Source organism: Colobus angolensis, unplaced genomic scaffold (assembly GCF_000951035.1).
Source record: "Colobus angolensis palliatus isolate OR3802 unplaced genomic scaffold, Cang.pa_1.0 Scaffold67, whole genome shotgun sequence".
Lineage (NCBI taxonomy): Eukaryota > Metazoa > Chordata > Mammalia > Primates > Cercopithecidae > Colobus > Colobus angolensis.
The window spans coordinates 1,115,519-1,134,726 of record NW_012120376.1 but is presented as its reverse complement, the minus strand read 5'-3'; the positions used below and the strand labels follow the sequence as shown (position 1 = coordinate 1,134,726).

At 37.1% G+C, this 19,208-nt stretch overlaps 1 protein-coding gene across 3 annotated transcripts in view; it reads left to right on the top strand.

The window, feature by feature from the left end:
• USP15 (ubiquitin specific peptidase 15) overlaps nucleotides 1-19,208 on the top strand; it is a 149,995-nt gene that overhangs the window by 17,585 nt on the left and 113,202 nt on the right. For all 3 annotated transcript variants that reach the window (XM_011925966.1, XM_011925965.1, XM_011925967.1), the window contains exon 2: nucleotides 16,471-16,598. In XM_011925966.1, the coding sequence (XP_011781356.1) occupies nucleotides 16,471-16,598 (128 nt within the window). The remainder of the gene's footprint in view (nucleotides 1-16,470; nucleotides 16,599-19,208) is intronic.

Sequence of the window (19,208 nt, the reverse complement as noted above, 5' to 3'; positions counted from 1 at the left end):
TTTACATTATAAACCTTAAAAATTTTTTTAAATGTTTTTGACTTGTTTTGTTATAACACTTAGTTTAAAACACCAACACATTATACAGCTGTACAAAAATATTTTCTTCATATCCTTATTCTATAAACTTTTTTCTATTTTTAAATTTTTTCTAATTAAAAAATTTTTTTGCTGAAAACTAAGAGACAAACACATTAACCTAGGCCTGCACAGTCATGGTGATCAGTATCACTGTCTTCTGTTTCCACATCTTGTCCCATTGGAAGATCTTCATGGGCAATAATATTCATGGAGCTGTCATCTGTGATACCAATGCCTTTGTCTGGAATACTTCCTGAAGGACCTGCCTGACTTTTTTATTTATGTGAGTAGAAGGAGTACACACCATACTTCCTGAAGGACCAGCTAACTTATATATATATATGTAGAAGGAGTACACGCTAAAATAACGATTAAAAGTAAATACATAAACTGACAACAGTTGTTTATTATTATTGTCAAGTATTATAATAATTATATGTGCTATACTGTTCTAAGACCGGCAGCACAGTCAGTTTGTTTACACCAGCATCACCGTAAACATGTGAGTAATGAGTGATGCTACAGTGTCACAATGGCTACATCATTAAGCAGTAGGGCTTTTTTAGCTACATTATGGTGTATGGGACCACCATCATATATGTAGTTTGTCATTGACAAGAAAGTCATTATGCAGTGCATGACTGTATACATACGGTCCTCAACTTAATGATAGAGTTACAGCCTGTTAAACTCATTAGAAGTTGAAAATATTGTAAGTAAAAAATCCATTTAATATACCTAACATACCATACAATATAGGTTAGCCTGGCCTACCTTAAATGTGCTTAGAACACTTACATTAATCTACAGTTGGACAAAGCCAGCTAACACAAAATCTGTTTTATAATAAAGCATTGATTACTGTACTGAAAATGAAAAACAGAATCATTGTATGGATACTAGAAATATGGTTTCTGCTGAATGCTTATCACTTTCATACCATTATGAAGTCCAGAAATCTTAAGTTGCACCATAAGTTGGACTGTCTATATCAACTTTTTCCATTGTAGTAAGAATACTTAACATGAGCTCTGCCATCTTAATTTTTTTCTGTACTATATAGTATTGTTATATATAGGCATAATATTGTACAATAGACGTATTCATTTTGCGTAACTGAAACTTTGTACCCACTGAATATCATCAACTCCTTATTTCTTCCTTTTCCCAGCCCCTGGCAGTCACCATTTTACTCTTTGTTTCTATGACTGTGATTGTTTTAGATACCTCATAAGTGGAATCATGCAGTATTTGTCTTTCTGTGACTCATTTACTTCATTTAGCATAGTGACTTTCAGGTTCATCCATGTTGCTGCATATGGCAGGATTTTCTTTTTTCAGTCTGAGTAGTATTCCATTTTTCTTTATTCTTTCATCCATCAAAAGACATTAAGGTTATTTCCACATCTTGGCTATTGTGAATAATGCTGCAGTAAACATGATAGTGCATATATCTCTTCAGGACCCTGATTTTAATTCTTTTAGATATGTACCCAGAAGTAGGATTGCTGGATCATATGGTCATTCTATTTTTAATTTTTTGAGGCTAATTTTCCATGGCCAATGCACCGTGTTATATAGTCTACAAGAGTTCCAATTTCTCCACATCCTCACTAACAGTTACCTTTTGTTTTTTCAATAATAGCCATCCTAACATGTGTGAGGTGGTATCTCATTGTGGTTTTGATTTGCCTAATTAAGTGTTGTAACACCTTCAAGTTTTCAAAACAAGTATTAGAAAAGAACTGACTGCATATGTAAGATAGAGCTGTAATTGATTTTTTCCTTTATGTGTGATCTGTCGTGCCAGTACCTTTTATAGAATAGTCCATCTTTGCCTATTAGTTTGTAATGATGCTTTTGACATATGTCCTCATATATATGTGAGTCTGGCTCTTATTTCTTTGCACTGTTTTCATTGGTGTTTTTACTTCTCTCGATGCCAATATCACATTTTCTTAATTACAGCTTTGACACTTTGTAACCTTGGGCAGGTTAATTTCTGTGTGCATATGTACTCCTTCTGAAATTAAGATAATAGTACCTACTTCATTGGGTAAATGAAAATATATTAATGTGCTTAGAAGTATGCACATGGCTCAAGAGTAAAACTCAAGTATTAGTGATTTTGTTATTAAATCAAACTTAATAAAGTTAATAAACTTAATTAACTTAGTAAGTTAATAATAATTAAATTAATAATAAATTAAGCTTAATAAAGAGGCTTAGTAATGAGGAAACTGAGATTTCCATCTTTTCTTCCAAACTTTCTGGTGAAGTGGAGAGAGGGTTATGGAGGGATTCCCTGAAACAGTGACATTTAGGCAGACATATGGAAGATTATAGGTGTTAACTATGTGTCTTAGTCCCTTCAGGCTAGTATAACAAAGTACTAGTAAGTGGCTTAAAAACAGCAAATTTATTTGTCACTGTTCTGGAGGCTGGGAAATCCAAGATGGCTAGGTACTGGCAGGTTCTGTGTTTGGTGAGGACACAGCATACTTTCTGGTTCATAAATGGAACCTTCTAGCTGTAGTGGAAGGGATGAGGTGTCTCTCTGGGAGCCTCTTTTATAAAGGCATAAATTCCATTCATGAGAACTCTGCCCTTATGATCTAGTCACCTCCTAATACCCTATCCTCGGGGGTTAGAATTTTAACATTAATTCTGGGGGAGGAGACACACGCATTCAGACCATAGCTCTACATGTTTAAGAGAATAAGGGAATTTTCTAGGTAGAAGGGGTTATGAGGCAGAAAGTGGTGTGTCAAGGAACTGAAAGAAGCCTCTTGCAGCTGGATCTGGGCACAAAGAAAAATGGTACCTGCTGAGTCTAAAGGGGTAGCTAGGGTTAGATCATACAAGACCTTTTAGGCAATGTTAAGCATTTTAGACTTCATCCTACATAGTTATAACTATTTGTATTGGTTGATATCCTAATGACTTTAAGTCAATAAAAGAAACTCAAAAGCAAAAATTGGGCTTATCTGGACCCTAATAGTATATGAGGATTAAGAATACCGTTGAGAAGCCGGGCACGGTGGCTCACGCCTGTAATCCCAGCACTTTGGGAGGCCAAGGCGGGCAGATCATGAGGTCAGGAGATCAAGACCATACTGGCCAAAAACCCTGTCTCTACTAAAAAATGCAAAAAATTAGCCGGGCGTGGTGGTGGGCACCTGTAGTCCCAGCTATTCGGGAGGCTGAGGCAGGAGAATGGTGTGAACCCGGGAGGCGGAGCTGCAGTGAGCAGAGATCGCACCACTGCACTCCAGCCTGGACAACAGAGCGAGACTCCGTCTCAAAAATAAAAAAAAAAATACCTTTGAGAATATATAAATTCAGGTCTTTGTTCATTATTTGTAGTCTTTGTAATCTATTGATTCTGTTCTAGTATTTTTATCAGTTCTAATTGAACATTGGAATTTTGGCAGATTTCATAGATGTAGAAGTATAGTTTTTACAGTGCAACAGATCTATATAAATGTATTGAAATAAAATCTTTTCATTTATTTTTCTGTGTCATCTAATCTTACCTTTCTTAGTCTTCTTTCTTGTCTACGTCATCCAATCTTGTCTTTCTAATATATACCTAACAACACTATACATTATTTCTGGAATAGATTCTCCAATTTTTCTTTTTTTGTTTGCTTGTTGAGACAGAATCTTGCTCTATTGCCCAGGCTGGAGTGCAGTGGCATGCTCTCAGCTGACTGCAACCTCCACCTCCTGGATTCAAGCAATTCTTGTGCCTCAGCCTCCTGAGTAGCTGGGGTTACAAAAGCGTGCGCCACCACACTTGACTAATTTTTGTATTTTTAGTAGATATAGGATTTCAACATGTTGGCCAGGCTGGTCTCGAACTCCTGGCCTCAAGTGATCCAGCCGTCTTGGCCTACCACAGTGCTGGAATTACAGGCGTGAGCCACGACACCTGGCCAGATTCTCCTGTTTTTCTGCTTTCCTGGTGTTTCATTACCATAAAATTATATAGATAGCCCTGATAGAAATATGGTGCCCTTTTCCAGTTGAAGATAGTATTGAAAGCAATTAAATATCATCAAATGGGAAAGTCTCCTATCATAATAGTATCATTGTACAGAAAGAAGTCACTACAAGATCTAGGAAAGATAGTTGATACAGAAATGTATGACAATACGTGGATAGTTGATATAGAAATGTATGGCATTAGAAGGTTTACATACTTTTAGTACCATAGTCCCTTTTTGTCTGCAGAGGATAAGTTCCAAGACCCTCAGTGGATGCCTGAACCTGCAGATAGTACCAAACCTGATATACACTGCTTTTTCCTATACTTAGATGTAATAAAGTTTATAGGCCAGGCATAGTGGCTTGTGTTTGTAATCCCAGCACTTTGGGAGGCCAAAGTGCGAGGGCTGCTTGAGCCCAGGAGCTTGAAACTATCCTGGGCAACATAGTCATATATCATCTCTACAAAAAATAAACGAAATTAGCTGGTTTTGTGGCACATGCCTGTAGTCCCAGCTACTCAGGAGACTGAGGTGGGACGATCACTTGAGCCAGGGAGGTCGAGGCTACAGTGAGCTGTGATCGTGCCACTGTACTCCAGCCTGGGTGACAGAGCAAGACCCTGTCTCAAAAAAAAAAAAAAAAGTTATAAATTAGCCACAGGAAGATTAACAGCAACAATTAATAATAAAATAGGACAGTTATGACAATATCCTGTAAAAGTTATGTGGATGTGGTTTCTCAAAATATCTTACTGTACTCTGCTTACCCTTTTTGTAATAGTGTGAGATGATAAAATGCATATGTGATGAGATGACGTGAGGTAAATGACATAGGCATTATGATGTAAATGGAAGATTTCAGAAATAATTTATAGGTTTTAAATTACCTGTGTTCTGCGTAGCGTGATGAAATACTGTACCATTCCACCCAAACTGTCTTCAAGCTGTCTTGGTTATCAGGTCGACTGTTGCAGTATCACGATCCTTACGTTCAAGTATTCCTTATTTTATTTAATAATGACCCAAAATGCAAGAGTGGTGAGAGTACCACAGTTGACAGTTAACCCGCAGAAAGTGAAATTGCAGCTAAAAGGAGGCTACTGTATAACTGTAAAGGATTTATTAAGTACTTTGGGAGATAGAACTCCATATCTTACAAATGTCTAAGTAACTATAAGTAGAATTTCCACAAATTGTTTTTAATGTGTTTTCTAAATGATGTTTGTAACCGTAGTATTAATGTTATCTCAAGTACATATTCTATTTTTAATGCATGTGGCATTAGCTTTTTAAGAAAACTGACAGGAAATTTTGCATTTCCATTTTGAAGGGAAACGTCAGTAACTAAGAAAAATTAACTGAAGATCGGAATCTACCCTCCCAAATGATACTACACTCCCCAGTAGTTTTCATACAAGTAAATCATTAAGGGACAGATAACCCCTTACAAACTACTTTTATACATAGTAGAAGAGTAAAAGCTGTTCTAGGTTTGTTAGAAGAGTACAGGAGAAAAAGCTTGGCAAGTGCAGAAAATTTTCATCACCTTCAACACTTAGTCATGATAGTCTAAACAAATGTTGAATAGAAAGGAACTTCTCTAAGTTCATTAACAGTATCAAAAACCTACAACAAGCTAGTAAGCAGCATTTATCAAAAATCCACCTAGTGGTGAAACTTCAAATATTGTCATTAAAAAATCAAGACAAAAATGTTTGCTGTCTCTTCATCTATATTTTAGAAGCCCTAGCCAAGAAAAATAGACAATAGACAAGAACAATAGGAATACAATTAGAAAGAAACAATTAAACACATTATTTGCCACAACAATATGAGTTTTTACATAGAAAAATCTAAGGGAACCTACAACCAGGTAGAACTACTAAGAGTTCAGGATGCTGGTGGATATCAGATTAATCACTTTAAAAAATTAGGCTGAGCACAGTGGTTCATGCTTGTTATCCCAGCGCTTTGTGAGACTGAGGTGGGTGGGTCACTTGAGGCCAGGAGTTTGAGACCAGCCTGGCCAAAATGGCAAAACCCAGTCTTTACTAAAAATAGAAAAATTAGCTGGGCATGGCACAAGCTATAATCCCAGCTACTCAGGAGGCTGAGGCACGAGAATTGCTTGAACCCAGGAAGTGGAGGTTGCAGTAAGCCAAGATCGTGCCACCACACTCCAGCCTGGGCAATAGAGTGAGACCCTGTCTCTAAAAAACAAACAACAAATATTATTTCTATGCATCAGCTACAAGCAGTTATAGAATGTAATTAATTAGGAAAAAAAGGTAAAATTCACAGAGAAAAACTGAGGTTTCTAGGAATGAATTTAGCAAAACATGATTTTTATTGGGAAAACATATAAAATTCATTGAAAGACATTAACCTGAATAATGGAGAGATATGCCATGGCTGTGGATAAGAAGACTCACTTTGGTAAAGATGGCAGTGTCCCTCAATTTTGTAAGTTTAATGTACTTCCAATCAAAATCTTATTACACTTTTTTGTGGAACTTTGCAAAGAAAGCAAATCGAATGTCTGAGTATAAGTAAAATCATTGCTAGTCTAGTCAGTATTTATTTTAGAAAATAGGATTTTCTTAGGACTTAGTCCCTCAATTCTTTTCTCAAAAATCTTAATCTCCACAATGTGTGGGGGCTTTCCATTGCATAATCTTGACAGTGGGTTCAGAATACTGGTACACAGATAATTCTGCATATCTACTTTTAGGGAGTTAGACTCATGAATATTCTTTAAGAATTCTGAGGTTTTGTTAGGTTAGTGCCTTTCCTTTAGCTATTTTCAGACGTTAACTGTGGGTTTTTATTCTTATAGTGTTATATATGGTAATCATAGAAAGAAACACTAGAATGGATAATCTTCTAAAAAACTTCCTTACCTGTAGTATTGCACACTTGAGCTTTAAATCTCTCATTAACCTTTGTCTTTACTGTTGATTCTGCTTGTGATTGAACCTGGTTAAATGTGGGGAAAATGTTTCCAGAAAAGAATTTAAAATCATGAACCAATGACAAAGCAGTATTTTATAGGAGGCATACTGTAGTCAGAATAAATTTTTGCAATGTTTTAGATATATATTTTTTTTAATGCTTTCTATCCTAGTGAACACTTGTTTTACTTTTTCTGTCATTGGTCATCTGATGAGAAGCTAGTTCTAGGTAGCTGAAAAATAAGATGAATATAGTTTCAGTAATGTTTACAGTGTTAGCTCTATCACACTTTTGAAATCATTCAGAAACCAATCCTGCTTGCCCCTACTATAGGATTAACAGTCAGAGATAGTATTGTTGTTGTTAACTTCCGTTGGTAAAGAAGCTTAATTAACGTTTTAAGACTGATTATACTTTCTATTAATATTTTTATAGATTTAAGGAGTACAAATGCAGTTTTGTTACATGGATGAACTGCATAATGGTGAAGTATGATCTTTTAATGTAGCCATCAGCTGAATAGTGTATATTATACTCATTTAATAATTTATCATCCCTCACCCGCCTCCCACCCTTCTGAGTCTCCAATGTCTTTTATTTCACTCTCTGTCCGTGTGTATACATGGTTTAGCTACTACTTATAAGTGATAACATGCAGTATTTGACTTTGTATTTCTGAATTATTACCCCTAAGATAATGGCCTCTAATTCCATCCATGTTGCTGCAAAAATATGCCTTCGTTCTTTTTTATGGCTGAGTAGTATTCCACGATGTGTGTATGTGTGTGCGTGCCACATTGTCTTTATCCAGTCATCCATTCATGGACACTTAAAGTGTTTCCTAAGATAATGGCCTCCACTTCTATCCATGGTGCTGCCAAAAAAACATGGTTTTATTCTTTTTTTATGGCTGAATAATATTCCATGGTGTGTGTGTGTGTATCCATATGTGCCACATTGCCTTTATCCAATCATCCACTGATGGACACTTAGGTTGTTTCCATATCTTTGCTATTTTGAATAGTCCTGTGGTAAACATACAAGTGCACGTGTCTTTTTGATAGAATTATTTCATTTCTTTTGAGTATATGCCCAGTAGTGTAATTACTACATCTAGTGGTAGTTCTATTTTTAGTTTTTTGAGAAATCTCCATACTGTTTTCCATACTGTTTTCCGTAAAGGTTGTACTAATTTCCATTCCCACCATGCCTTTTCCTCTGCATCCTTGCCAACATCTGTTATCTTTTGACCTTCTAATAATGGCCATTCTGACTGGTGCGAGATGCTTTTTCACTGTGGTTTTACTTGCATTTATCTGATAATTAATGATGTGAAAATTTTTTTCGTATGTTAGTTGACCATTTATATGTGTTAGTTTGAAATTTTTCTGTTTAGAGTAAACACAATCTACAGAATGGGAGGAAATATTTTCAAACTATACATACAACACAAGACCAATACCTGTGGACTCTGTAAGGAACTTAATAAGAAAAAAACCAACCCTATTAAAAAATGGACAAAGGACATGAACAGAATTCTCCAAAGAATACATACAGCCAGCAAACATATGAAACAATGCACAAAATCACTAATAATCAGAGAAATACAAATCAAAACCACAGTGAGGTACCATCTCATACCAGTCAGAATGGCTGTTATTAAAAAGTTAAATAACAGATTTTAGCAAGATTGCAGAGAAAAGGGAATGCTTAATATGTTATTGGTGAGAATGCAAATTAGTTCAGCCCCTGTGGAAAGCAGTTTGGAGATTTCTCAAAGAACTAAAAATAGAAATACCATACGCTCAGCCGTCCCATTACTAGAAAATAAATCATTCTGCCAAAAAGACACCTGCCAAAAGTATCACAGTACTATTCACAATAGTAAAGACGTGGAATCAACCCGGGTGCCCATTATTGATGGGTTGGATAAAGAAAATGTGATACATGGCCAGGTGTGGTGGTGCATTCCTGTAATCCCAGCAGTTTGGGAGGCCGAGGCGGCAGATCACTTGAGGTCGGGAGTTCGAGACCAGCCTGACCAACATGGTAAAACCTGTCTCTACTAAAAATACAAAATTAGCCAGGCGTGGTGGTGCATCCCTGTAATCCAAGCTATTCGGGAGGCTGAGGCAGGAGAATTGCTTGAACCCGGGAGGCGGAAGTTGCAGTGAGCTGAGATCGCACCATTGCACTCCAGCCTGGGCAACAAGAGCGAAACTCTGTCTCAAAAAAAAAGAAAATGTGATACATTCACACCATGGAATACTGTGCAGCTGTCAAAAAGAATGAAATTATATCCTTTACAACAACATGGATGCAGCTAGAGGCCATTATTCTAAGCAAATTAACACAGATACAGAAGACCAAATACTGTGTGTTCCCACTTATAAGTAGGAGCTAAACATTGGGTATACATGAACACAAATTGGGAATAGACACTGGGGATTCCAAAAGAGAGGAGGGAGAGAGGGGAGTAGGGGTTAAAACCAACCTATCGATTACGTATTTGCTACTGGGCGACAGGATCATTAGAAGCCGAAACCTCAGCATCATGCAGTATACCCATGTAACAAACCTGTATTTGTACCCCCTGAATCTAATATTAAAAATAAAATTTAAAATATTTTTAAATGAATTTTTGATATAAAAATAACTTTAAAAAATCTGTGTTCTTTGCCCACTTTTAAATGTGTTTTTTTTGTTGCCGTCGTTGTCATTGAGTAGTTTGAGTTCCTTGTAAATTCTGAATATTAGTCCTTTGTTGGAGGCATAGATTACAGATATTTTCTCCCATTGTTAGGTTGTCTGTTCACTCTCAATTATTTCTTTTGCTGTACACAAGTTTTTCAGTTAAACTGAGTCACTTTTGTCTATTTTTGTTTTTTGTTGGATTTGTTTTGAGATGTTAGTCATAAATTCTTTTGTGCAGGCCAGTGTACAGAGAGTTTCTCCTAGGTTTTGTTTGTTTGTTTTTGTTTTTTTAGGACTTTTATAAACGTTTCAAGATCTTGAATACACCTTGCGTTAATTTTTGTTGTTGTTTTTCTACCTTGAGTTAAGTATTTTTTATAGTGAGAGGTAGGGGTCCAGTTTCATTCTTCTTCATGTGGCAATCCAGTTTTCCCGGCACCATTTATTGAATAGGGTCTCCTTTTCCAGTGAATGTTTTTGTCAGCTTCTTTGAAGATCAGTTGGCTATAGGTATGTGGCTTTATTTCTGGGCTCTCTGTTCTGTTCCATTGATCTGTGCATCTATTTTTGTACCAGTACCATGCTGCTTTGGTTACTATAACCTTGCAGTGTAATTTGAAGTTGAGTAATTTGATGCCTCCAGCTTTGTTCTTTTTGCTTAGGATTGTTTTGTCTATTGAGATTTTTTTTTATTTCATATGAGTTTTAGAATTGTTTTTTCTAATTCAGTGAAACATGATGTTGGTATTTTGATAGAAATTACATTGAATCTGTAGATTGCTTTGGGCAAGGGGAGTATGAGTTATTTTAACATTATTGATTCTTCTGATACATCGGCATGGGTTGTTATTCCACTTATTTGTGTCATCTGCAGTATCTTTCATCAGTGTTTTGTAGTTTTCCTTATAGAGGTCTTTCACCTCCTTGATTAGATGTATTCCTTGGTATTTTACTTTTTTTTTTTTTTTTGGTAGCTTTGGTAAATGAAACTGACTTTGATTTGGTTCTCAGCTTGATTGTTAGTAGTGTATAAAATTGCTTCTGGTTTTTGTAAGTTGATTTTGTATGCTGAAACTTTACTAGTTTGTTTCTCAAAGAAGTCTTCGTGGAATCTTTAGGGTTGTCTAGGTATAAGATGATATTGTCAGCAAACAGATAACTTGACTTCCTCTTTTCCAACTTGGATGACTTACTTCTCTTTCCTGTTTTCTGGCTGTGACTTTTAGTACTATGTTGAATTGGAGTGTGTAAGTGGGCATTTTTGTCTTGTTCCCATTTTTAGTGGGAATGCTTTCAACTTTTCTCCATTTGTATGATATTGGTTATAGTTTCATTGTATGTGACTTTTATTATTTTGAGATACGTTCCTTCTGTGCCTAGTTTGTTGCTGGTATTTATCATGAGATGTTGAATTTTACCAGATGCTGTTTTTGCATCTATTGAGATTATTATACGGTTTTTTTTAATTTTGTTGATGGTGAGTTGCATTTATTGATTTGCATATGTTGAACTTTCCTCACATGCCTGGAGTAAAATCCCCATGATCATGGGGTATTATCTTTTTGAACACTGTTGTGTTCAATTTGCTAATATTTCGTTGGGGAATTTTGCGTCTATATTCATCAGGAGATATTGGTCTGTAGTTTTCTTTATTTGTTGAGTCCTTGTTTGACTTTGGTATCAGGGTGACACTGGCCTTGTAGAATTAGAAAGGGAAAATTCCCTCTACTATTTTGGAGCAGTTTCAGTGGGATTGGTACAAGTTCTTTTTATGTCTGGTAGTATTCAGCTCTGAATCTGTCCTGTCCTGAGCTTGTTGTTGTTGTTGTTGTTGTTGCTGTTGTTGTGAGACTTTCATCTTACTAATTTAATCTTAGTACTCATTATTGGTCTGTTCAGGGTTTCCAGTTCTTTCTGGTTCAACACAATCGGGAGGTTGTATGTTTCCAGGAGTTTACCCACTTCCTCTAGGCTTTCTAGTTTGTGTATGTAGAGATGCTCATAGTAGTCTCTGATGACCTTTTGTATTTCTGCAGTATCAGTTATAATCTGTTCTTTTTTATTTCTGATTGTGTTTATTTGAATCTTCTTTCTTCTTGGTTAGTCTACCTAGCAGTCTGTTTTCTCTTTTCAAATAACTTTTCATTTCATTGATCTTTTTGTGCTGTATTTTTTATCTCAGTGTCACTTACTTTTCCTCTGATCTTTGTCTTTTCTTCTGTCAACTTTGGGTTTAGTTCTTGTTTTTCTGTTTCATTGGGTATGACATTCGGTTGTTGATTTGTGTGGTTTTTTTGTTGTTTTGTTTTGTTTTTTAGACAATATAAACTTTCCTCTTAGCACTGCTTTTGCTGTATCCCAGAGGTTTGGTATGTTGTATTTCCTTTTTCATTCATTTAAACATTTTTTAAAATTTTCATCTTAATTTTGTTGTTGACCCAAAGATCATTCAGGAACATGTTACTGAATTTCCATGTATTTGTATAGCTTCAAGAATTCCCCCTCGGGAATGATTTCTAGCTTTATTTCACTGTGTTTAAGAAGATATTTGATATTACTTCAATTTAAAAAAAATTTTTTAAGACTTGTTTTGTGGCATACCATATGGCCTATTTTGGAGAATGTTTCATGCATGATGAAAAGAATGTATATTCTGCTATTTGGGGGTAGAATGTTCTACAAATGTCTGCCAAAAAGATTTAGTTTAGAATCCAATTTAATTCTGGTGTTTCTTTGTTAGTTTTGTGTCCTGATGATCTGTCTAGTGCTGTCAGTGGAATATGGAAGTCCCCCACTACTATTGTATTGCTGTTTATATCTTTTCTTAGGTCTATTTTTATGAATCTGAGTTTTGGTCCTCTGGTGTTGGGTACATATATATTTAGGATTGTTATATCTTTCTATTGAATTGATCCCTTTATCATTATAATGACTTTGTATTTTTTTTACTGTTTCTGATTTAAAGTCAGTTTTATCTGATCTAAGTATAGCTACTCCTACTTGTTTTTGGTTTCCGTTTGCATGTAGTATCTTTTTGCACCCCTTTCTTTAGTCTGTAAGCTTCTTTACCGCTAAGGTGAGGTTTTATTGTGAGCAGCATAGTGTTGGATCTTGTTTTCTAAATTCATCCTGCCAATCTTTTAAGTAGAGCATTTAACCCATTTATGTTTGAGGTAAATATTGATATGTGAGGTTTTATTCCTGTAGTAATGTTAATTGTTATCACATTGCTTTGTAGTTTCGTTGGTGTAATTATTTTACAAGATCTGTGGATTTTTTACTTTATTACGTCTTTATGATGGCAAGTATTGACCCTTCATTTCCAGGTTTGACCTCCCTTGATCATTTTTGTAGAGCCAGTCTAGTGGTGACAGATTCCCTCAATGATTGTTTTTCTAGGAAAGACTTTATATCTCCTTTATTCCTAAAGCTTTTTCTAGCAGGATACAAATTTTCAGGTTGACAGTTGTTGTTTTTTTTCTTTAAGCCCGTTTTGAAAATGGAATCCCAGTCTCTTCTGACTTGTAAGTCATCTGCCAGGAAGTCTGCTGTTAGTCCGGTGGAGTTTCCTTTGTAGGTGACCAAATGCTTTTCTCTTATTGAGACCTGACACAGTCTGATGACTGTATGTCATGGTGAGGCCCTTCTTGTAATGTATCTTTCTGGATTTCATTGAGCCTCTTATTCTGGATGTCTAGATCACTTGCTGGACAAGAGAAGTTGGTTTTCCAAACTTTTTGCTTTCTTTTTTTTCTTTCTCAAGAATACCTAAAATTCCTAGGTCCAGACGTTTTAAGTCTCCTACTTCTTGAAGCCTTTGTTCATCTTTAGCATTCTCTTTTCTTTCTTCAAAAGACCTGTCTTTATGTTTTGAGATTGTTTCGTCTCCTTGATCTAGTGTATTGTTGAAGCATTCATCTGTAGGATTTTGTAAATCCTTCAGTGAATTTTTTATCTCCAAAAGATTTCATTTATATCCTTAATTGATTTTCTGTTTCTTTGTGTTGGTTTTTCACATTTTCTGTGAATCTCATTGAGCTTCCCTAAAAATCAATATTGTGAATTATTTAACATTTCAGTAATGTTGAATAGGATTTATTACTAGAGAGTTAGTGTGATCCTTTGAGAGTATTGTAACACCCTCTTTTTTCAAACTTCCAGAATTATTATACTGGTTCTTTCTCATCTGGAAAAACTCATTTCTCAGTTTGAACTAATTTTTGTATGGGTGAGACTCTTTTCCCTTGAGGATGTGACTATAATGTATGTTGAATAGGGTCATTTGGCTTTGCTTCTGGGTGCTTTTAGTGGCAAAGACTCTGTATGAATTTCCTGGTTTTAGATAGCCTTTGTTTGGTGGCTTTCTCAAATGTCAGGTGTGATAGTGGTATACTTGGCATGTGAGCAGGCTCACAGCCTCCTGTAGAGCCAGAGTAGCAGAGGTCTCAAGAAGCTTATCTTGTTCCCAAGTTGTGTGCATTTATGGTAGCAGATTTGTATTGGGTTGTGCAGTTCATCCTCCAGGCCAGTAGTAGCATTTGTATGAGTCAGCTTCAGTGGTAACAGTGGGGTTTACGCTTGACCTTTGTTTGCCAGGGAAAGCTCAGATATTCTGATGACTGGCAGAAGCGCCAGCCCTGACGAGGGTGGCAGGGGAGAGGGGAGTCATCGGGCCACTGGTAAAATGCACCGAGGTCTCTTGTGGAGGGAGGTGGGGGGTGTGGGCCAGGGTGACGAGCTGTCTTAGCACCCTGGCCTCAGCACGCAGGAATGTGCTGTTTCCCTCTCACATTTCTGTTCTGGTGCTCAGGTTGTTCAGTTCTCTTAGACACTGCTGTTTATTTCCAGGCTGCAATGTAGCCTAGAACTGAAGGAGATGCTTGCCCCATGGCTTGACACTACACTTCTGTGCTGTCTGGAAATGGGTGCCATGCAGACTCTGCTCCCCGTGGCAGGACCCCTGAAACTCTATGCAGAGAGTGGGAGAGGACCTACCCTTCTCATGAACCTGGGCCCAGAGGCCACTGCCAGTGGAGCTGCAGTTGCCCCTCACAGCTTCACATAGCCTGCCCTCTGGTTTCTTGTGCCAGCTTCCTATGGGAGCAGCAGTGACTGTGTCTGCAACAGTGGGTGGAGGGGGAGAAGTCCCCTTCTTTATGTTTGGGCTCAAGCACAGAGGCCACTTGGCCAATGGTACGGGACCTTACTCCTCACTTGCAGTGCTGAGCAGAGTTTGTGTCTCTGTGTCTCTGCCAGGAGAAGGCATTCACTTGCAACCCCAAGCAGGGAGCTCTTGGGGGGCTCTGGAAAATGCATGTTTTGGTTTCCTTTGTCCCAGGGGCTGTCCCTTTGGTGCACTGCACTTTTCCTTCCCTTAAAAGTAGCACTCCTTGAGGGATTGATTATTGGGAACCTTGCAGCACCCCTGGGTCTAACTAGCACTGTGCCACTGCTGCCCGCTGAGTGGGTGCTGGGGAATGTCAGCAAGAGCTCCCACGATGTGGAAGCACAAGGGCTGAGGTTCCCTGGGCAAGATGAAGTCCCCTGATGGATGTGCTCTGACAGTGATGCCTTGCCACAGACACTCGAGTCTAGAGGGGTGGGAAGGTGAGCAACCCAGAGTGAACTTGCAGTCTGGTGTAATACCCTCAAGAAATCCCTACCCTTACCACTGTCTGGGTTTGTGAGAGCGGAGGAGCTCTCCCATAGATCGCATACTAGCAGTCCGCCACAGGAATGAAGGATCCCAAACACTCTCGCTTACCCTTTCCATGCAACACCAAGTCCCTTAGGGCTCCCAGCAACTCTTTTTTGGCCTCTCACTTCCTTCTTTTTCTATGTCTAAATTTTTTCCTGTGATTTTTGTGTACTAGTATTCTTCTCTCTTTGATATTCTGTTAGAGCTGTGATTATGTGTTTGTAATTTTGGTTCCTTTTTCTTTTTTGAGACCGAGTCTCACTCTTTCACCCAGGCTGGAATGCAGTAGTACGATCTCGGCTCACTGCAACCTCTGCCTCCCAGGTGCAAGCAGTTTTCCTGCCTCAGCCTCCTGAGTAGCTGGGATTACAGGCGCCTGCCACCATGCCTGGCTAATTTTTGTATTTTAGGTAGAGACAGGATTTCACCATGTTGGCCAGGCTGATCTTGAACTCCTGACCTCAACTGATCCACCCGCGTCTGCCTTCCAACATGCTGGGATTGCAGGCGTGAACCACCGCACCTGGCCGTAATTTTGGTTCTTTTTTCTGAAGGGAACTGGAACTCGATGTCTCTAGTCAGCCATCTTGAACCTCTCTCTGATTATAATTATTATAATTAACCTTGCAACCCTTGATAACTGGTTTCCTTTACCTCCAAAACACATAATAAAGTACATAAAATTATTTTCAAGTTTCTTGTAAAAGAACCATTTTTTCTGTTTACCATTTTGCATTTTTAAATTTATTTTGATAGATTCTTATGATTATTTGCATATTTATTTAATTGAGAAGCATTTTCTTGAATACTTATATTTGTATTTTTATTTTAATATTTGTCATCAAGTAGTATATGTTTATAGAAAAATAGGAATAATACTTTATACGAATGAAGTCTTGTCTTTCTAATACTAAGTGGCATTACAGTTATTTTCAATAATCCTTTGAAGTAGATATGTCTTTTAATACAAAAGGAAATATCAAAAATTGATGGCTCTTCTACTGTTGCTATATTTTCAGGTGTTTTCCTTAACCAATTTCTTTTATTTTCTAGGTACCTAGTCGATAGTCGCTGGTTCAAACAGTGGAAAAAATATGTTGGCTTTGACAGTTGGGACAAATACCAGATGGGAGATCAAAATGTGTATCCTGGACCCATTGATAACTCTGGACTTCTCAAAGGTCATTATTTTCTTCCTTCAGTCAAGTTGTAAATGTGTTAAATTTCATTATGTAACTATCAGTTGAGTATGGAAAATGTTAGTGTAAATAAGTTGATAAATTAGAAATATCTTTGCATTACAGATTTGACCTAATGAACTTATTATTCTAATTCATTATTTAAAATTTTGTAATTATTAATCTGTATGACAAGTTTGTTTTTCATTTATGATGTAATAACTTTATTGTTTAAACTCTTAAATGAAGAATGTGATTTCTTCATTTAAAGATTTCATTATTAAGTAATCATTATTTTATGATTATTTAGTATTAAGTAATAAGACTGTTATTAAATAATAATTAAAGACTGATTATTTTGAGAAATGCTATGTCACATACTGTTTTTCCTAGAGGATATGTGACATTTTTTAAAATTTGAGGAATAATCATATATGCTTACATTCTTAAATTTTTGCATTAGCTTTCTACAGCGCTCACTACTTGCCAGTCCACTTCTATATACCTGTTACTATGGGTAAAGGGGACAAACCATAAGTGTCAGAACTTCCATTTCTAACAGTGGTTCTCAAAACACTGGGTATCAGGCAGCGGAAAACAGTGATCCTTGAGAGATGGGAAACAAAATAGGTAAGCCCTCCGACTGCCTTCAGTTTACTGCATTGAAAGAGTTTCCAAGACACAACATGGGAAGATGAAACCCATGCAGACCCTTGCGTTCTCCCTTAGTTGAGGAAACAGAGTTTGCAGTCCGGGAAAACCAAGCCTACAAGAATCCAGGAAAATACCAGAAAGTAGTGAGTAGCTCAGAGAGAGAGACCGAGACCCTCCATAGGGTTACTCTTAAGTCTTCAACTATTAATCAGCACTTTGCATGTGAGAAAACTTTCCAAGGCCAGACAAGGTACCACTGAAAAGAAGGAACAATCATCGAGGCTAATATAGGATTGAGAACCATTTGTGTTCTCAGCAGCCAGAGTGGAAAAGCACATAATTTACGGAATAGACTTCTGAGAACAGTTTTACTTATATAATAGGGTGAAATTAATTTTCCTGCTCTGCTAGCCGGAAAGCATCAAACTATTTCCAATTAACTTAACTGCATTTCAGAATAAAACTTGAGTATTTATAAGAATACAAAAATACCCAGCATACAAAAATGTAAAATTTATAATGGCTTGGATCTGACCAAATATTACCTGGCATGTGAAGAAGCAGGAAAATATGATCAATAATGACAAGCAGTGTCAATCTTAAAAACAAATCTCCCCCACAAGACATGGAAAAAATTAATAAAGAACAGATGAGACAAATACAAAATTAAAAGTTGCTAGATTGAAACCCAGCTCTGTGAATAATCACATTAAATGTAAACACCTCAACTAAAGGTGGTGGTGAGATTAGATTAAAAAGTTAAGAACCAGCTATCAACTGCCTACAAGAAACTCACTTTAAATGTAAGGACACAGATAGATTAAAGGAAAGATATGGAAAAAGATAAAAGGAAAGATATGTGGTAAGCAAGACTAATCCCCAGTGATCCTCACTCTTATGTAATACTCTCCCCTTTGAGTGTAGGTGAAACTTGTAAACAGGATGAAGACATCACTCCTATGATTATGTTATGTGGCCAAAGGAGACTATCCTGGTGAACGTAATCTAATCACACATACCCTTTAAAAACAGAGAGTTTCTCTGGCTGGTGGTAAAAGAATTCAGAGATGCATGAAAGAGAGTCAACATGTCATTGCTGGTTTGAAGTTGGAAGGAATCCTGTGAGATGCAAGGCAGGCAGCATCTAGGAACAGAGAGAGGCCTCAGGTTGACAGCCAGCTTGGAAACCGGAACCTCAGACTCACAACCATGAGTAACTGAATTCTGCCAACAACCTGAATGGGCTTAGAAGCAGATTCTCCCTCAGACCTTCAGATAAGAGCCCAGTAGGGGTGATATCTTGACTTCGGCCTTGTAAAACCCTAAGCACAAATCCATTTGGGCCCTCCTGAACTACTGACCCACAGAACTGTGAACTAATAAATCGGTGATGTTTAAGCCGCTATGGTAATTCATTATGCAACAGTGGAAAACTAATACACATGCTAACACTATTTTTTAAAAAGTCAGAGACATTAAGTTTCAGAATAAAGAAAATTATCAGGGATAGGTCACTTTATAATGACCAGTGGGGTGGGATAGTTCATCAAGAGAATATAGTAATCCTAAATATATACCTACCTAATAACATAACTTGAAAATATGTGAAGAAGAGTGATGTCAGCAGGATGATAGGATAGAAAGTCCCAGCCCCCAACCCCCAACAGAAACACTGAAGTAACAATGGTCCAGACTATCTTTATGAGAAACCCAAGATCCAGTTAAGAATTTGCAGTACTCCAGATGAGCACAAAACTGAGAACAACAGTATTGAAATGGGTAAGAACAATTTTATTTTGCCCCCATCAGCCCCTCCTCCAAGGAGACTTAGCTTAGTCTCAAGAGAGATTGTCTCAGATCAGGACCTCTCCCTTGGGGGGAAAGAGACAGATCTTGTGTTTAATTTTCCAGGCCTTCAGTGTACTACCCAACAGGCCAGTTTTTTTTTTTTTTTTTTTT